The sequence below is a fragment of the Odocoileus virginianus genome, chromosome 17, assembly GCF_023699985.2.
Source record: "Odocoileus virginianus isolate 20LAN1187 ecotype Illinois chromosome 17, Ovbor_1.2, whole genome shotgun sequence".
In the NCBI taxonomy this organism is placed as follows: domain Eukaryota; kingdom Metazoa; phylum Chordata; class Mammalia; order Artiodactyla; family Cervidae; genus Odocoileus; species Odocoileus virginianus.
Window position 1 is genome coordinate 49,515,242 of NC_069690.1, and position 16,257 is coordinate 49,531,498.

Here is a 16,257-nt window from a genome sequence, read left to right on the forward strand (position 1 = left end):
TGACCATTTAATCTAGGTACTCATTGTATCCCTAATAAATATTTTTTGTCTTAAAATTCCTTTTTCTTTGATATGAATAGACCCTCCTGGATTTTCTTTTGGTTAGCTTTGCCTGGTATATCTTTTTTCATTCTTCCACTGTCAACTATTCCACCCTGTTACTCATTCGATGTGTCTCATAAACAATGTAGAACTGGGTTTTGTGTTTAAATATTTTTAAAGTGTAATCCAAGGAACTTCCCTCGGTGGTCCAGTGGCTAAGACTTCCAGCTCCCAATGCACATGTGGTCTGGGATCCATCCCTGGTCAGGGAACTAGATCCCATATGCCAGAACTAAGACTGGGTGCAGCCAAGTAAATACATAAATATTTTTAAAATGTAATCTGAGATGAGAATTTAGAAAGGGCTGAGACAAAAAAAAAAAAAAAAAAAGAAAGGGCTGAGACCATGACTTCCTCTAAAGCCGCTAAAAACTGAGTTTAAAACCTGCATTTTCTTCATTTTTGGCCATTCTACACGCATATGGAATGCCCATATGGAATGATAGTTCCCCAGACCAGGGATCAAACACTTGGAAGCAGAGTCTTAACGACTGGACAGCCAGGGAAGTCATAAAAGCCTGCGTTTTCAACAACAATCCATAGCTGACAAGCATCCTAACCCAGAAGGTTGCCTTCCAAGGTGGTGTGTTTGAGCTATTTTTCTGTTGTAGTTGTCCAGTCTGTAAGTCGTGTTGACTCTTTTCAACCCCATGGACTATAACACCAGCCTCCTCTGTCCTCCACTATCTCCTTTTTTTTTTTTTTTTTTTTAGTAGACTCCTTTTTAGAAGAGCAGTTTTAGGCTTACAGCAAAACTTAGGGGAAGTGGAGACTTCCCACATACCTCCTGTCCCCACACGTGTACAGCCTCTCCTGTTATCAACATCCCCCACCAGAGTGGTCCATTTCTTATGATTGAGGAACATGCAGTGACATGTCATTATCACCCAAAGACCATCGTTGACATGACGGTTCAGTCTTGGTGTGCACATTCTGTGGGTTTGGACAAGTGTGTACTGACACCTGTGCACCACTGTAAACAGTAGATTCTCTGACCTAAAATCCTCTCTGCTCTTTCAGTCCATTTCTCCCTCCCTTTAATCCCTGGCAACTACCAATTCTCCAACCAGCCACTCCTCATTCCTAAGTTCTCACCTCAGTCCCATCACCTAATATCTGTGATTTAGGCAAGTTATTAACTCACCTGAGCCCTGAACTTCCTCAATGCACGATCAAAATTGGTGGATTTGCTGTGATAATGAGACAGTGTCTTAAACCTTACTTAGTCCCTAACAGAGAATGGGCATCAGTGAAACGCTGGTTTCTTCTCCTTCCTCCTTGTCTTAGTAACGTGAAGTCACACTCAGCTTAGAGACAGGAAAGTGCAGGGGGCCGTGTGCATCACCAGAAATCTGAGGGGAGGGGCAGAGGAAGGAGGAGAATGTCCAGCTATCGCCTCCCAAACCCTCTTTCCAGCTTGGAAAGTCCCTCCCTTGCTGACACCAATGAAATGTGCTGTGGGATTTGGGACTCCCCAGATTTGGGGTTTGTAGTGGTCACTGTCCCGTGTGCACACACATCTCACACACATGAGCCTCGGGTGCCCACCCACCCCACATAGGACCGTGCCAGGAGGACTAGGTATGTCCCGCTTATCAGCTGACTCCTGGCTTCCTCTGCCCAACTTCGTGCAGACCTGTTGCCCTGGGAGCTGGCCTTCCATGTGGCCTCCCGAAGACCACTCAGATAATGAGGGGAAATGCGGTCATGAGCGGAGGAAGGCTGGGGGTTCCGGACTGCAGCTGCAAGTCCTCCCCCCACCCCCCGCCTCCCTGACCGGCGCCCTGCCCCTCTCTGCAGGCAGTCCTCAACGCTCCCTGTGAGCCTGCGGATGCCACTCGCGATGGCCCCTTTTGGTGGCTGGGGAGCGCTCGCAGCCTTTCTCTCCCTGCTCTGCTGCCGAGGTGAGCCTGGGGGTCCAGACTGGGTGCGTGCCAGCCAGAGGTTGGGGCGCCTGTTCCCCTGATGTCCTGTGGAGAAGGGGGTCCTTGTCCCGAAGTCGCTGAGGCTTTGAGCACAGCGGCTGCCCACCATGGGTGCAGGATGCTATGCAAGCCTGGTTTCCCCATGACCCCATGACCCCGGGGCAGCAGATGGGGGACCTGGCCTTCACACTTTGGGTTGAACAAGCCCCATAACTTCAGGGTAGTGGATGTGGCAAGTCGTGGACACTGATGGGGAGATGAATGGAGGCTGGGGCTCAAGGGACAGTGAGGGCCCGTCCCAGCTGGTCTTCAGAGGTGGCCCAGTGGAGAGCAGACGCCAGTGGCGGGCATCGTCTTCTGCTGACCATCAAAGCGAAAACGAAGCCCCTTCTGGGGAGTCCAGGGGACGGTGAAGGAGAATGCCTCCAGGTGTGAGCACTCTGTTTTGGAAAACCTGTCAGGTGCCTTCATGACAACCAGTCAGGAAAGGGATTACTAGCCCATTTGACAGATGGAGAAACTGAGGCTCAGAAAAGGAAAGCACTTTGCCCAAGGCCACAGAGCTGGCAAACTCAGGATTCAGAGGCAGCTCTCTCTCTCCCGACAGAACCTTTCTCTTTCCCCAGCTGAGGGCTAGGTGGGGGTGGGTGGGTGTTGCTGGCGGGAACACAGGACACATACAGGCCCAGCCGGCCAATTTCAGTTCAGATTCCTCACCTTCCTCACTGGGCTCCAGCCATCCTGGTGTCCCCCCTGCCCAGGGTCTTGGCACTGGTGGTTTTCTGCCCTCTGCAGATACCTGGCAGCCAAGCTCCCCCCATCTCCTTCCTCCTTTCCTCAAATGTCAGTGTTTCCATGAAACCTGTCCAGAGCACAGTATTACGTGGCAGCCCCGCCCCACTCCCTATTTCCTTTCCCAGGCACTTCGCGCCAACTGACAGGCTGGCTAGTTCCCTAGTTTGTTACTCTGCGTCCCTCGCAGCAGTGCGAGCTCCACAAGGACAAGCTTTGAGCTTCTTCCGTCTCTGATGCTCCCCAGAGCCTAGAACAGTGCCTGCCATGCAGCCGGTGTTCTACAAGGATTTGCAGAAGAGAGGGAAGGAGTGAGGGACTCCGAACTCATGGACAAGGGGCCTGAGAGGACACGATCCACCTCCACTTCAGGGAGGTCTTCACAGAGGAGGGGTCATTTGGGCTGGGGGGCAAGTTCGAATACAACCTTCTTGGGGATAGCAGAGGTGCATGAGGAAGACTCACCTGGAGGGGACCAGCTGGGCGAGCATCAGGGGCAGGGAGACAACTAGGGCGCATCCCCCTTGGTCTAGACCAGAGGCAGTAATGTCTGAACAAGGAGAGAGGAGCAGAGAGCACCCCTTGATCAGACTGCCCATCGTGGGCAGCCCCATCGGTCAGGGCAGCAGGGGTGTATGCTGCCCAGTGTTTTCTGTCCTTCCAGGGTCTGGTGAGAAGGCGTTCGAGGGGCCAAAGCAACTGATGGTGGGGTCTGGAGAGTTTCAGTTCATTAACTGTACTGCCAGTTGTACGGACCCCAAGAGACTTGTTCTGGAGACAGCCCTAAACAAGACTCTCCTGGAGAGCCAGACTCAGTGGAAGCTGTTCAAGGTCTACAACATCTCCAAGGATGAGGAGCTCCTGTGCAGTTCCACCTGCGGCGGCAAGCAGGAGACGAAAGTTTTCCACATCACCGTGTTCTGTGAGTGTCGCCCACGGGGCCCTGCTCCCCGAGACCGGAGCCTGTGTCTGCAAACCCACCCAGAGCTGCTATGTCACTGCTCCTGGGCGCTCCCCTGTGGCCCCCACCTCCCTGGGCTCCTGGATCCAGGCCACAGGCTCAGAATATGCTCACAGCCCCACCCCCGGCCTCTTCGAACCCTGCCAGCAACCAGGATTTTGAGATTTGCTCAGAAGCAAGCAATCCAAGCAAGGTTTAGATAAATCTAATAGTCATTTCCCACAGTCTTCCCAGCTGGGGAGCACCCCCATCACCAGAACACCCCACATCCTGTGACGAGCAGCAGGGACCCCATCAGGAGGGCTGGCACACTCTCCACTAACCCATTCACCTCCTGGAGAGAAGGTCCTGGTCTTATCTCCCTCTGAGGGCCCTTTGGAAATGTGTGACTATCACACACACACACCCTTGCCCACGGGCCACAGAGACCATGGATAGACCGAGGTTCTCTCGGAAGCTCGGCACCCAGGGTATCGCTCAGAACTGTTATCAGTGATCAAATGAGTAGAAACATGTCCTAAATCTACCATATTATCCTGGGGTAATGGGGACTAGGTATTCTAGTTCAGAAATGAATACAGAGAGATGTCCTGGTGGTCCAGTGGCTAAGGCTCAGCACTCCCAATGCAGGGGACCCGGGTTTGATCCCTGGTCAGGGGACTAGATCCCATGTACCACAGCTAAGACCTGGAACAACCAAAGAAATAAATCTTTTTTTTTTTTTTTTTTAAAGGGAACTCAGGGAAGCATGGAGTTTAATAGCTAAGGGATAGAGATAGTTTTAAACCTGATCCTGAAATCCAAGGCAGGTCTGACTCTTGCCCTCGCCTCTGATAATCTCACAATTCACGGCCCCATTCCAGTGAGTACTCCCTTCTAAGTCTCTCTCAACAAAGCTATCCAACTGTTTAATTTTTGAAGTTTCTATTGAATTTATGGAGAGGAAAGAGACACAGCCCCAAATTTTATCTTTCTAGTTGATTGAAGGGATTCTGAACCTTTTCTTTGTAGACACCAGGGCACCTCCTTTCTTGTCCATTGCAGAGGTCATCATGTCCCTAAAACTACCACCCAGTACATCCTTCACCCTCAACTGCTTCCTCCTTCCTTAGCTCAGCCCAGCGTAAATCCTGAGAACACAGTGGTTACAGGGGATGGTCTGGGCTGGGTGGGGCCTGCGGAGATGCACACCCATCCTGACCAGACCTCCCTTCCGCTTTCCTGCAGACCCTCCAAAGCAAGTGCTGCTGACGCTGTCGCCCACCTCAGTGGCCGTAGGGACACTGTTCACCATCGAGTGCAGGGTCCCTGCTGTGGCCCCCCTCGAAGGTCTCACTGTCACCCTGCTCCGTGGTACTGAGATCCTGTACAATCAGACCATTGTGGGGACAGCACTTTCCCCCCAAGATGCCGTGGTCACCCACAACACCACAGCTCACAGGGAAGACGGCCTCTATAACTTCTCATGCGAGGCCCAGATGGACCTGCGCTCTCGCGGCGGTGGCTTCGTCCACAGGGTCTCAGATCCCCAGAGGCTTGAAGTCAAAGGTGAGGGGGAGCCCACAGATCAGCAGGGGATGCATTCACTTTCAGCCCCTCTGGGGAAGAGAACGCCGTTGCCCCACTCTCTGCCAGCTCAGGGGAGGCATTCGGGGAAACGACGCTTGATCCCCGGGGTTCCCTGGAGCTCCCAGCGAGTTCCTAGCTTGGACTCTGACTAGTTGCTTGGTCATGAGCGAGTTGGGTGACCTTAACCACGTCAAGCTCCTCTCTGGCCTTGACCGCTCTCTGCAATGATAAATTTGACCTGACTGACTCCTAAGGTCCCCTGGAGCCCTGCTCTTCTGTGACCCTAGATGGCGAAGATCCTCTTTGTCTTCAGAGAGTTTGGCTGAAGCTCCCTCCTCTCTGCCCAGGGAGGGGCTTGGCCTGGACACGCCACAGTCCAGACCATGAGGTTTCGCAGCGCATGGCATGGGGACCATCTGAGTCCATCTGCCCTCATGGTCTCACAGAGGCCGACTGGAGGCCTGGACCTGGGTCCTCCTTCCTTCTAGTGATAACACCTTTTGCCACTCATACCTGCAATGCCGAGTGACAGCAGGATGACCAGGTGTGCATGGGTGGGTGACGGGTAGACAGCTGCCCCTCTTGAGCCTGGCACCTGGGACCAGAGGACTCCTGTGACCTCTACCCGTTCTCTCCCCAGAGCCTGTGCCCAACAACCAGACGGTGATCATCGCGATCGTGATAGTGCTGCTGCTCTTGTTTGTGACATTCATCCTCCTGTGCTTTGTCTTCAGCCAGAAGTGGTTCCGGGGGCGGACAGGTCATTACGGTGTGTATGCCACTTGGAGGAGGCTGATAGGGAGCCACCGGGCACCGCCTCTATGAGCGGCGTGGCCACTGGCACGGCGGCCACTGGAACTCACTGTGGCTCCTTAGGGTGTGGTCCAGGCCTGGCTGGGGGACCAAGGCAAACAGCCTGAATACAAACACCTGGACTTAACCCTGTGCCTTCATGTCTCCTGCTGGGAATGGCCAGGAAGGGGAGCCACCAGGCCTGGCTGAACTTCTGTCTCCAAACGTCTCCTCTGCCCCCTCCGCCCTCTCCTTCGGAGGCCTTCCGGAGCCCCAGCAAACCCAGGCCCTGGCGTGCCCCCAGGCCGACCGGCCCGGGCGCCAGGCACCCAGCCTCATGGGACCCTGAGAGGCTGCTTCCTCCTGACGGAGGGCGGGAAGACCCGCCTGGCCCAGAGGGGCAGAGAGACACTCTGTTCCCACGTGGCCTTCCAGGACATGGCTCTGGCTTCTCTCTTCTGCCAATAGAGCCAGCACCAGGGGTGAGTGTGGGGGCCCAGTGGCTGGGCTCCGGGAACCTCCCTGCCAGGCCTCCCCCATCACTCTGGGCCTTCGGAGAGCCATGGAAACAAAAGCAGTCCTCGCCTCTTACCTCCAGTTCTGTTATTGGGCTAAATGGAGACGCCGCAGTCCTGGTCATCCAGAGAGAGGGGAAGGGGAGGAGGTCGAGGGAGGGCTCCGTCTCCCAGGCCTCTGCCAACCGGGGCAGCAATCAACTGGACATGGTTGGCCTTTCATGTGGCTTCTGGGGCCTGGACGGAGCTCTAAGGGACTCTCACCCCAATCAGAGATCAGGTTGGTTCAAGGTCTCCAAGTGGTGGAGACAGGACTCATCTACCCCAAGGAGATGGAACTCATCCACCCCGGGGAGATGGCCTGGTTGGGCATGGGAAGGTAAGAAGGGTTGCCAGGTGGAGAAAGGGGTTGTTAGGCACGAGAGGGACATGGAGGCTCCAGGGTGGCTGTTTCCAACTCTTCAATGAGGCTGGCCTGGGCCCCAGGGCTGCTGTCTGTCCTCATTATAGGCTCTCCGCATCATAGTAGTCTGGGGGGAGAAGCATCCTCACCACGACTGCCCCCTGCCTCAGTGGACCCCAAGGAAGAGTTAAGGGGAGAGACCCACTCTCTGTAGTGATGACAATAGGACATGCCCCCCACCTCAGGGCCTGTGGCCCTCCCAGCCTTCGGATCCACCCCTTGACTTGGGCCCTGCTGACCACCCACCTGGTCCCTACCTGAAGCTGGAGGTACATCTGCACCCACAGTTCCCGTGGCACTGGGGGGTGGGGGTGGGGGCACCGCTCTCCTGAGATGGGAAAGGGAAAAGAAACCCCCCATCAGAGTTCTCAGAGTGGCCTCTGCAATTTGACCCCCAAGTCTTCCCACCCCACCCACAGACCCTGTCCAGCTCTTCCAGCCCCAGAACAAAGCCTTGGCAGCACCCAGACCTCCAGCCTCACTTACACCCTCCTTTTTCCAGGTGCAGGAGGGTGGTGCTGAATCACAGCTGAATCCTGCACGTGGGGCTGGTGTAGGGGAGGGGAAAGAAGAGGGCCTGGCCAGGGAAGCAGGGGGCCCAGGGCATGCATCGGGCAGGGCAGATAGTGGTGGTGGAAAACCAGAGGTGCCTCCTCCTGAGCTGCAGTCTCCTCCGCCTGTTGAACCTCCAGGGAGACCTGGGGATTGTGCAAGATGGGAGGGGAGAGGATACAGCGTCAGATTCTCCCTGCCCCTGGTCCTCCATTCCTCTGAATTATTTCTTCAGATATGCAGCTCAAAACGGCTCCTGTCTTTTGGGGATTTAGAACAAGCAAGCAAAGCACTTTGGAGACATTTATTCCTTATTCTGCAGGTGGGAAAACTGAGGCTCACAGGTTAAGCAGCTTTTTTAAGGCTACCCAGCTCCTAAGTGGCCAAGCAGGGACTGGAGGGATCCAAATATGACTCCAGAGCTGGGCCCAGGAGTCCTGCTGGCCTCACCCTGTTACCGATTCAGGGTCATGGACCCTTTAATGGAGAAGGGATAGAATACCCACTCCAGTATTCTTGGGTTTCCCTTGTGGCTCAGCTGGTAAAGAATCCGCCTGCAATGTGGGAGACTTGGGTTTGATCCCTGGGTTGGGAAGATCCCCTGGAGAAGGGAATGGCTACCCACTCCAGTATTCTGGCCTGGAGAATTCCATGGAGTATACAGTCCATGGGGTCACAAAGAGTCCGATACGGCTCTTTAATCAATAGATTTTAATAAGAAACCAACCAAGGAATTCAGGCTGAGAATTCACTGAGACTCAAGCTGCACCAGGGAGTGAGAATGAGAGTCGCTGGGTGCCCAAGCTCCCTCCCCAAGAAGAGTGGGTTGGTTCCTTAAATGGGGAGAGAGTGAGGGCTGATGGACGGGTTGGGCTGGAGGGGTGGCTTAGGTGGCCAGCCCACTCTCTTGGCGGGTGCAGGGATCATGCGTAGTACCCTTCTTTTGCTCCCTGAAGCTCAGAAACGGCAGTTGATTTGTGACCTTTTTGTAGCTTATTGTTCATAAGTGCCCCAGCTGCGCATGCGTGCAGTTATTTTTAGTTCCTTTGTTTTCCACTGATGGTTAGTCCAGGTGCAAGCACTTCTGTAAAGAGTTCCGGGTCCCAGCCCATCTCAAGCCCCAGTCCCTGATCCACTTACGCCCCTGTTGAGGTGGGGTGCTCATCCCCAGGGCCATCCCCACCTCCAGGGCCGGCAGGGGAGGGATGAAGGGGTGGGACGGCAGCAGCCCCTCAGGTTCTCCCTCTGCCTCCGACCAGCCCCTCCTGAACCCCCTCTCTGCTCCCTCCAAGCTGACTGGCATTCTCTCTCCACCCGTTGTCACTCCTCCAGACCTCTCAGGGTGCCTATCATCTGCTAAATAAAGTCCTCCTTGGAGCTCCTCCCATGTACCCCCACCCAACACACACACACACACACACACACGTGCGCGCACACGCACACAAGATTTTCTCCATTCTGTCTCTGACTTTGTCACTGTTCACCTAGATGGTGGACTGTACACCTCTCACCTCCTTCAAGCATCAGAATCCTACCTGGCTTTTTTTTTTTTTTCTTATCTTTTCTTTTTGGCCACACAAAAAGTCTTCTGGGATCTTAGTTCCCTGACCAGGGATTGAACCCTGGGCTCTCCAGCAGTGGAAGCTCATAGTCCTAACATTGGACCACCAGGGAATTCCTCTACCTGACTTTTAAGGGCTGGTTCTAAGGCCATGTGCTCTTCCGAGGAGCCCCAACCAGGTGGCCCTCACAATTTGTACCAGTCACAGCCAAAGTTGCCTTGTATTCATAGTCATTCATTTACTCAGTCACTTGTTCAACAAAAGCAATTGAGTCACTAGTAATTTATCAGGTACCCTATAGTCCCAGGGTACAGTGGAGCCTCTCTGTCCCTGGGAGTCCAGCGGGGGATGCACTGCAGGGGATCTTTGAACACAAGACCTGAATGGTCTGGATTTTGGGACCCCCTACCTCTACTCCATGGAGGATGACATAGCCATCTGGCACATAATAGATGCCAAACAGAGAAGCCACATAGATGTGGGTTGACTTTTGGCTCCTCTGTTGCCTGGTTTTCTTTTTTTTTCTCAAGATAGAGGGAACCCCAAATGTTTGCCCACCTCTGTCGCTGCAGGTGGGCAGCTCTAGTAGTCCACCCCCACCCCCAGGCAACGCACCTGTGGGTGAGTCCAGGAAAGCCCCTGGTTGAGCACCGCTGCCACCTGGCCACTCAGAAACAGCTGGTTCATCTGAACGTTCTGTAGCATCATCAGCTCCAGCAGGTCTAGGGGACCGGAGTTCAGCAAGCCCCTGCCAGCCCTTCCCCTGCCCTTGCTGGTGATGCCAGGTTCATTTCCCCAGCGTCCTGCCCCGGGAGTGGATCGGTGGGTTGGGGGGGGGGGGGTGGGGTGGGGTGGGGGCGTGCCCAGAGAATGTGCTGGGCAGAGCAGGGTACAACATGGGGAACTCCCGGAGTCTCACCTTCCTTCACGCGGCCTGGCTGCGGGGATGGAGGTGGGATGGTCCATGGGAGGGGCTGCAGAATGGTCACCCAGGACTGGGGGGAGGGGGGCTCAGTCAGGCAGGCGGGAAAGGGATGGGGAGCCCCTAAACCTGCAGGAGCTTCTCCCCTCTGGCCCCCACGGCCTCCCAGTTCTCCATCAAGTCTCTTCCTCTCCGGCTGGGGTCTCTCTCCTCACCACCCCCTCCAGGAACATTTCCCCAACTCGGCCCCCCACCCTCGCCTGCCCACAAGGTCTTCCAGACAAAGGCAGGCTCCGCTCCCTGACTCAGCCTTCACCATCGGGGCTGCAGTCTGTGCTGGGGGATGGCTCCAGCTCCCTCCAGTCCCTGAGGCCATGGCCAACTGCAGGGATCAGGGTTACCTTGACGACCCTGGAGGACGCCAAAGTCTCCTCCCACGCATGCGCAGGTCCAGCCTGCGCTCTGGTGTCTGGGCTTTCGCCCTAAGTCCCCGCCTCCTGCTCTGCTCTCTCCAACTCTAAGGAGGAGGGGTTCCCAGGGATCCTTACCCCACAGCTCCGGAGGCCCGACTCTCTCCCAGATGTCCACATCCAAACCCCTGCGCTGGGGCTCTCTGGACATCACGTCTCATCCTACGCTGTATCTCACACTCTTGGGCATCCCCAGCACCAGGCCTGGGGAGCGGGGTGGGAAGGGTGGGGGTGAGGGGTGGAGGAGGGGGTCGGGGAATGTTTGTTGAATGAATAAATGAGTGACTGGGGAGGCCCACCCCACCTCGGACACTTGGTTTTCTGACTGGAGCCCAGTTGACTAGGATGACGAGTTAGGAGTAGAGAATTATACTGTAGTAGGCTTGGGGGCGAGGGGCAGGTGAGTAAGGAGGGCAGGGGGTTTGCTCCACATCTCTTGCTCGGAGGCTCAGCGGTAGAGGACCCATCTGCCGTGCAGGAGATGGAGGAGACGCGGGTTCCATCCCTGAGTTGGGAAGATGCCCTGGAGAAGGGCACGGCAGCCCTCTCCAGTATTCTTGCCTGGACAGTCCCATGGACAGAGGAGCCTGGCGGGCTGCCGTCCATGGGGGTTGCAAAGAGTCAGACATGACTGAGCACAGACACATACTCCGAATCAGAGGGCTGGCCTGCAGGCCAAGAGAGGCTTCTGGAGCAGACCATGGAAGGAAACACGGACCAAGTTCGCGGAAGAGGCTGGCCCCTGTTTGCTCCCTGGTCCCCGGTCAAGGTGAGCCACTTCTCCAAAGAAGTGGAGAGCGGGGAGTTTAACATCAGTGCCCCCGTTATTGTCCTTTATCTTTAAAAAACTACCAAAGCATGCATTCTTTCGACAGGAAGTTATCAAGGTCTTCTTTGCTTAAGAACAGGTGAAGGGAGAGATCTATTTCGGCAGCTGTGACCATCCTAAGATAGGCCCTGAGCAGCAGTCGAAGAAAATCCAGACAGGAAGCTGGGATTAGCACCCTGGAGTTGCCCGTCCCCCACCTTCCACTTCTCTTCTGTTCTCCTTCCCAGCAGTCCTGGCGTCTAGAACCAGAAAGGCCATCCGTACCTCCTCATCTGTAAGGCTTCGTCCCTGTCTCTGGGAGATGGGGTAATGTGGGCAGTGTGTTAGCTGATCCCAGGGGTCTTATGGCTTCAACAGCCATGACCAAGCTGAGATGGGGCACTGTGGTCCCAGACCCCGCCTCATTCCAGGTGGGAAGAGGGAACCAAGCCTTGTGCCCAGGAGGTGCCTGCGTGTGTTGCTTCTGAGCACTCTAGGCACAGTGGTGTATCCTTGCTGGTCCCAGCATTGTTGGGAAGTGAAAACGGAGGGCACAGTGTAACCTGTGCAAAGCCTCCTATGAATGAACCATACGAGAAAGGATCATGAAAAAGAGAGGACTCAGTCGCTGAAGGATGGAGTTTTGAAGGAAGTGGAGACCCTTAGAATGCGGCCAGTGGATGGGACAGGGCAGCCCAGGCTGGGGACACAGCCAGAGCAAAGGCATGGATGCAGGAAGAGACAGGACCTGGAAAGATCCAGTGGCTCAAACTGCCTGGCGGGGCGAGGGGGGCTGGGCGGAGGGATGTTCCAGGCAGACCCAGGTCAGACTCCATGGCCAAGTTATAGAAGTGAGGCTTTGCCATATGGGTAATGGGAAATTCTTGGTGGGTTTTGCAGGAGCAAAATAAGCGGATGACGTGTCAACAGCTATGTTTTAGGAAGATTTATCTTGTTTGTCTTATCTTTGTTTATGTCAGCCAGAATTAGAAAGAATAGATGTCTGATGGGATGTGTCTTCCCAGTGGAATTCTTGTTCCACCACTGACAATTTTGGTACAAAATATATCTGATGTGGAACAATGTCCAGCAGAGTCGAGCAAGGCAATCAGAAAGCAGAGTAAGATCTTATTTTTGTTTGAAAAATTATATATATGTATAAATGTGCATGTGTGTGGAGAGAGAGAAGGAAAGAGGGAGAGAGAGGGGGGCAATTATAGAGAAGCTGTCAGGGTGGCCTACTCCTGCCAGTCTCCCCACGTCTCCACCCCCTCACAGTGCCTCCTGGGATCACCCTCCAAATGAGTTACTTGCTCCCAAGTCCTTGTTTCAGGCTCTGCTATGGGGAGAATTCAAACTAAGACACCAGTTTCCCACTTTTTCCATGTCCTCTGTCCAGGTTGCTGCTAACTCTGGGGGAAATCTCTTCTAGTAGCTCTCTGATGAATTTGTGTCCCATGATGAGAAACACCAAAGGAGACATTGAAAAACATTCGTCTGGGAATATAAAGGTCCGTGGATTAAAATGAGGCAGAGCTGGAGGCAGGGAGGCCAGCAAGGAAGCCACCTTCTTTCCCTGTAAAGGAAGCCCAGGGTGGGCTGGAGGCGGCTGTGGAAGAGAAGCAGGAAGAGTGATCATTTTGATACCTCACATGTAAGATTGTATGTTAACCTTATGTGAGACTGCTTATATTTTGGAAGACAGGGCTGAGATTCAAACAATCTGGTTCTGGTATCCAATTAGAGTTCATTGTCAAAGGAAACTGAAGCCCTTGCCCTTTGAATAATGGGAAAACCACGCATTTATCTGGCAGCGCTATTATCAGTGCAACAATGGAGTTGACTTCCTAACTATTCACCCTGCCTACTATTATTTTGTCTGGGGTGTTAAACATTCCACATAGTTCCTTTCCTTTTCTTCTCAATGGGGACCCTTATTTACACCTTCAGTTTTGTGTTGTGTTTTTTTTTTTAAATGTCCCAAGACAACATGTACCAAAAGTCCTCCCCATTGCCTTGGTAAATCTATTCCTGGCAATAAGCTAGACATGGAAAAAAGATTCCTACTCAAATGTGTCCATTGCAGTGTTATTTTTAAGAGCTGAAAGTTGAATGTTACCCAATATCCAGTAATAGGGAAGTGGTTATGTAAATGGAGGCAATTCACTCCAAGGAAGTGTGTGCAGCCATTAAAAAGCATTGGATGGGAGCACGTGGCTCCCTCCTCTCTTCCTCAGATGGAAGGGGAGAGACAAGGGTCCCTTTAAGAATCCAAGTGGAGGGACTTTCCCTGGTGGTCCAGTTGTTAAGAATCCACTTGCCAATGCATGGGACGTGGGCTCAATCCCTGTTCGGGGAACTAAGATCCAAGACGCCACTGAGCAACTGAGCCCGTGCACCCTAACTGCAGAGGCACACAGCCAAATAATTAATTAATAATAATAAAAAGGAATTTAACTGGAAATGTCCGTGATGAGGAGGTGCCACACGGAGAGAGATTGACCTAGTGGCAGGCTCTTTTGGGAGGGCCCAGTTCCTAAAGAGGCACAAGTTGGAAGGAATTAGAATGTGACTCTTGAAGGAGAAGTATTAAATACCGCTTTGCAGAATTACAAGACTAATGGATTTGTGGACAGAAGTCTTGACATTGTAACAGTAAAGAAATTCAATTTTTCCTCTTAGAGGCTCCAACTCTGCTATTTCTACAAATTGTGGTTATCCTTGTGAGATGTATGTATGTGTGTGTGTGCATGTGTATGTGGTGGGTGGGTGGGGGGTGTAAGTTATCCAAAAGGCCCCTGATGGTACTTTGGGGACTTATAAACATGTAGATCAGGCTTCCCGGGTGGTGCTAGCGGTAAAGAGCCCACCTGCCAATGCAGGAGACATAAGAGACACGGGTTTGATCCCTGGATCAGGAAGATCCCCTGGAGGAGGACCCAGCAACCCACGCCAGTATTCTTGCCTGGAGAATCCCATGGACAGAGGAGCCTGGAGAACTACAGTCCACGGGGTCGCAGAGTCAGACATGACTGAAGCGACTTAACATGCACACAGCACGCACACATAGATCACACCGGTGGGATTGGGATGCTGTGTGCTGGGGACACAGTTTACAGGTTTCACCCCACCAGAACAGAGCTATGATATGGAGTCCAGAATCCTACCCTTCTGGGCTCCCTGGAATTGGGGTGCCCCTAACCATGGGGGAGCACTTGCCAAACTCCCAGGAAGTCACCCTTGACCGAATGATTCAGGGGAGAAATTGACTGCTCAGGCCAAGGGGTCGGAAGTGGGACAGGATGTGCCAGGGCCAATTCCTATGGGTCAGGATGAGATTTTTCTGAAAGGGGATTCTAGTGTGCAGAATTCTTTGGCTGTGGGCAGCTGGAATTCAACCTAAACCAGTTTAAATAAAAGGAACATTTTTGGGCTCTTGTGATACAGAAGGACAGTGATGGAGTTGGTTCATAGTATAACTGACTCAGGTGTCTTCAGGTTCCTCTAATCCACCCTCTTTGTCCCCCTCTCTCTGCATGGTGTCCCCCCTTCCTATAAACAGACTCTTTCACTTCTGACAGAGATACCCTGGGCACCTTCAGATGTGCTTCAGTTACTCTAGACAAACTTAGAGAATCCCACAGAGAGAGAGATCTTTCTTTTGTGTTGATACATATAAATCCTCAGGAAGGACTATCACTGGCTCTTGCTGTTGTTCAGTCACTCAGCTGTGTCCAACTGCAGCCTCCAGGCTTCCCTGTCCTTCACCATCTCCCAGAGCTTGCTCATCACCATTGAGTTGGTGATGCCATCCAACCATCTCGTCTTCTGTCATCTCCTTCTCCTCCTGCCCTCAACCTTTCTCAGCATCAGGGTCTTTTCCAATGAGTCAGCTCTTCATATCAGGTGGCCAAAGTACTGGAGCTTCAGCTTCAGCATCAGTCTTTCCAATGAATATTCAGGGTTGATTTCCTTTAGGATTGACTGGTTTGATCTCCTTGCAGTCCAAAGGACTGTCAAGAGTCTTTTCCAACACCACAGCTTGAAAGCATCAATTCTTTGGTGCTCAGCCTTCTTTATGGTCCAACTCACACATCCCTACATGACTACTGGAAAAATCATAACTTTGACTATACAGACCTTTGATTGAGTCACATATCCAGCTTTTGGACCAACCACTGTGGCCAAGAGCATTGGCCAGATCTAGGTGACAATGTCCATCTCAGTGGCCAGGGCAAGGTGGCTGTCCTGTAATCAGCAGCTTGGCCAGAATCACATATTTGGAGTAGGGGAGGAGCAGTTTCCCAAAGAAAGGAAGAATCCTGTTATCAATAGAGAAGTATGCATTCCCCTCGGGAACACACAGCTTTTGTTTTCCCATGAGCCCCATCCCTAATCCAAATGGCACCTTGGGCAAATCAGAAAAATTAGCCCCTTCCTTGAGATATTTTGCCACCATCTGCTAGAAAACTATCATCTTAAATACACTAATCTATAATGACTATAGATGTGATTGGTTACCAGAATTGTGCAGTGCACAACCCATACAACTGAATGCATACAACCCTGCCGCCTTATGTACTATAATTCCCTTCAATAACTTCCCAATTCCTCATTAAAGAAAGTCTGACTCCATAGAGCTTTGGGCAGTGGCAAGGCAGAGACCTAAAGGGCAGAGCCATAATTGGGAATGACAGCTGCCTCCCACCACCTCCCCTCCAGTGCCCACAGACAGGGAGCAGTGTGCTATCAAGGAACACTGACCGGGAATTCCAGACGGTGGCCAGCAGCAAAGCAAATTGGAGCTGTATCAGGACTGGGAGT

At 53.0% G+C, this 16,257-nt stretch overlaps 2 protein-coding genes across 2 annotated transcripts; one reads left to right on the plus strand and one right to left on the minus strand.

The window, feature by feature from the left end:
* Positions 1 to 1,922: 1,922 nt before the first annotated feature.
* LOC139029627 (intercellular adhesion molecule 2-like) lies at positions 1,923 to 6,732 on the plus strand. Its single transcript, XM_070479794.1, has 4 exons — positions 1,923 to 2,006; positions 3,484 to 3,741; positions 5,008 to 5,328; positions 5,990 to 6,732. Exons 1-4 carry the CDS (start codon positions 1,934 to 1,936, stop codon positions 6,172 to 6,174), a joined length of 837 nt encoding a protein of 278 aa, XP_070335895.1. The 5' UTR covers positions 1,923 to 1,933; the 3' UTR covers positions 6,175 to 6,732.
* Positions 6,733 to 6,823: 91 nt separating this feature from the next.
* PRR29 (proline rich 29) lies at positions 6,824 to 10,712 on the minus strand. The gene is made up of 6 exons (XM_070479800.1): positions 10,472 to 10,712; positions 10,153 to 10,228; positions 9,849 to 9,955; positions 7,606 to 7,817; positions 7,377 to 7,447; positions 6,824 to 7,186 (listed from the first exon to the last, which is right to left on the minus strand). The coding sequence occupies exons 1-6, from the start codon at positions 10,529 to 10,531 to the stop codon at positions 7,161 to 7,163; spliced, it is 552 nt and encodes a 183-aa protein (XP_070335901.1). The 5' UTR covers positions 10,532 to 10,712; the 3' UTR covers positions 6,824 to 7,160.
* Between the last annotated feature and the right edge of the window lie 5,545 nt (positions 10,713 to 16,257).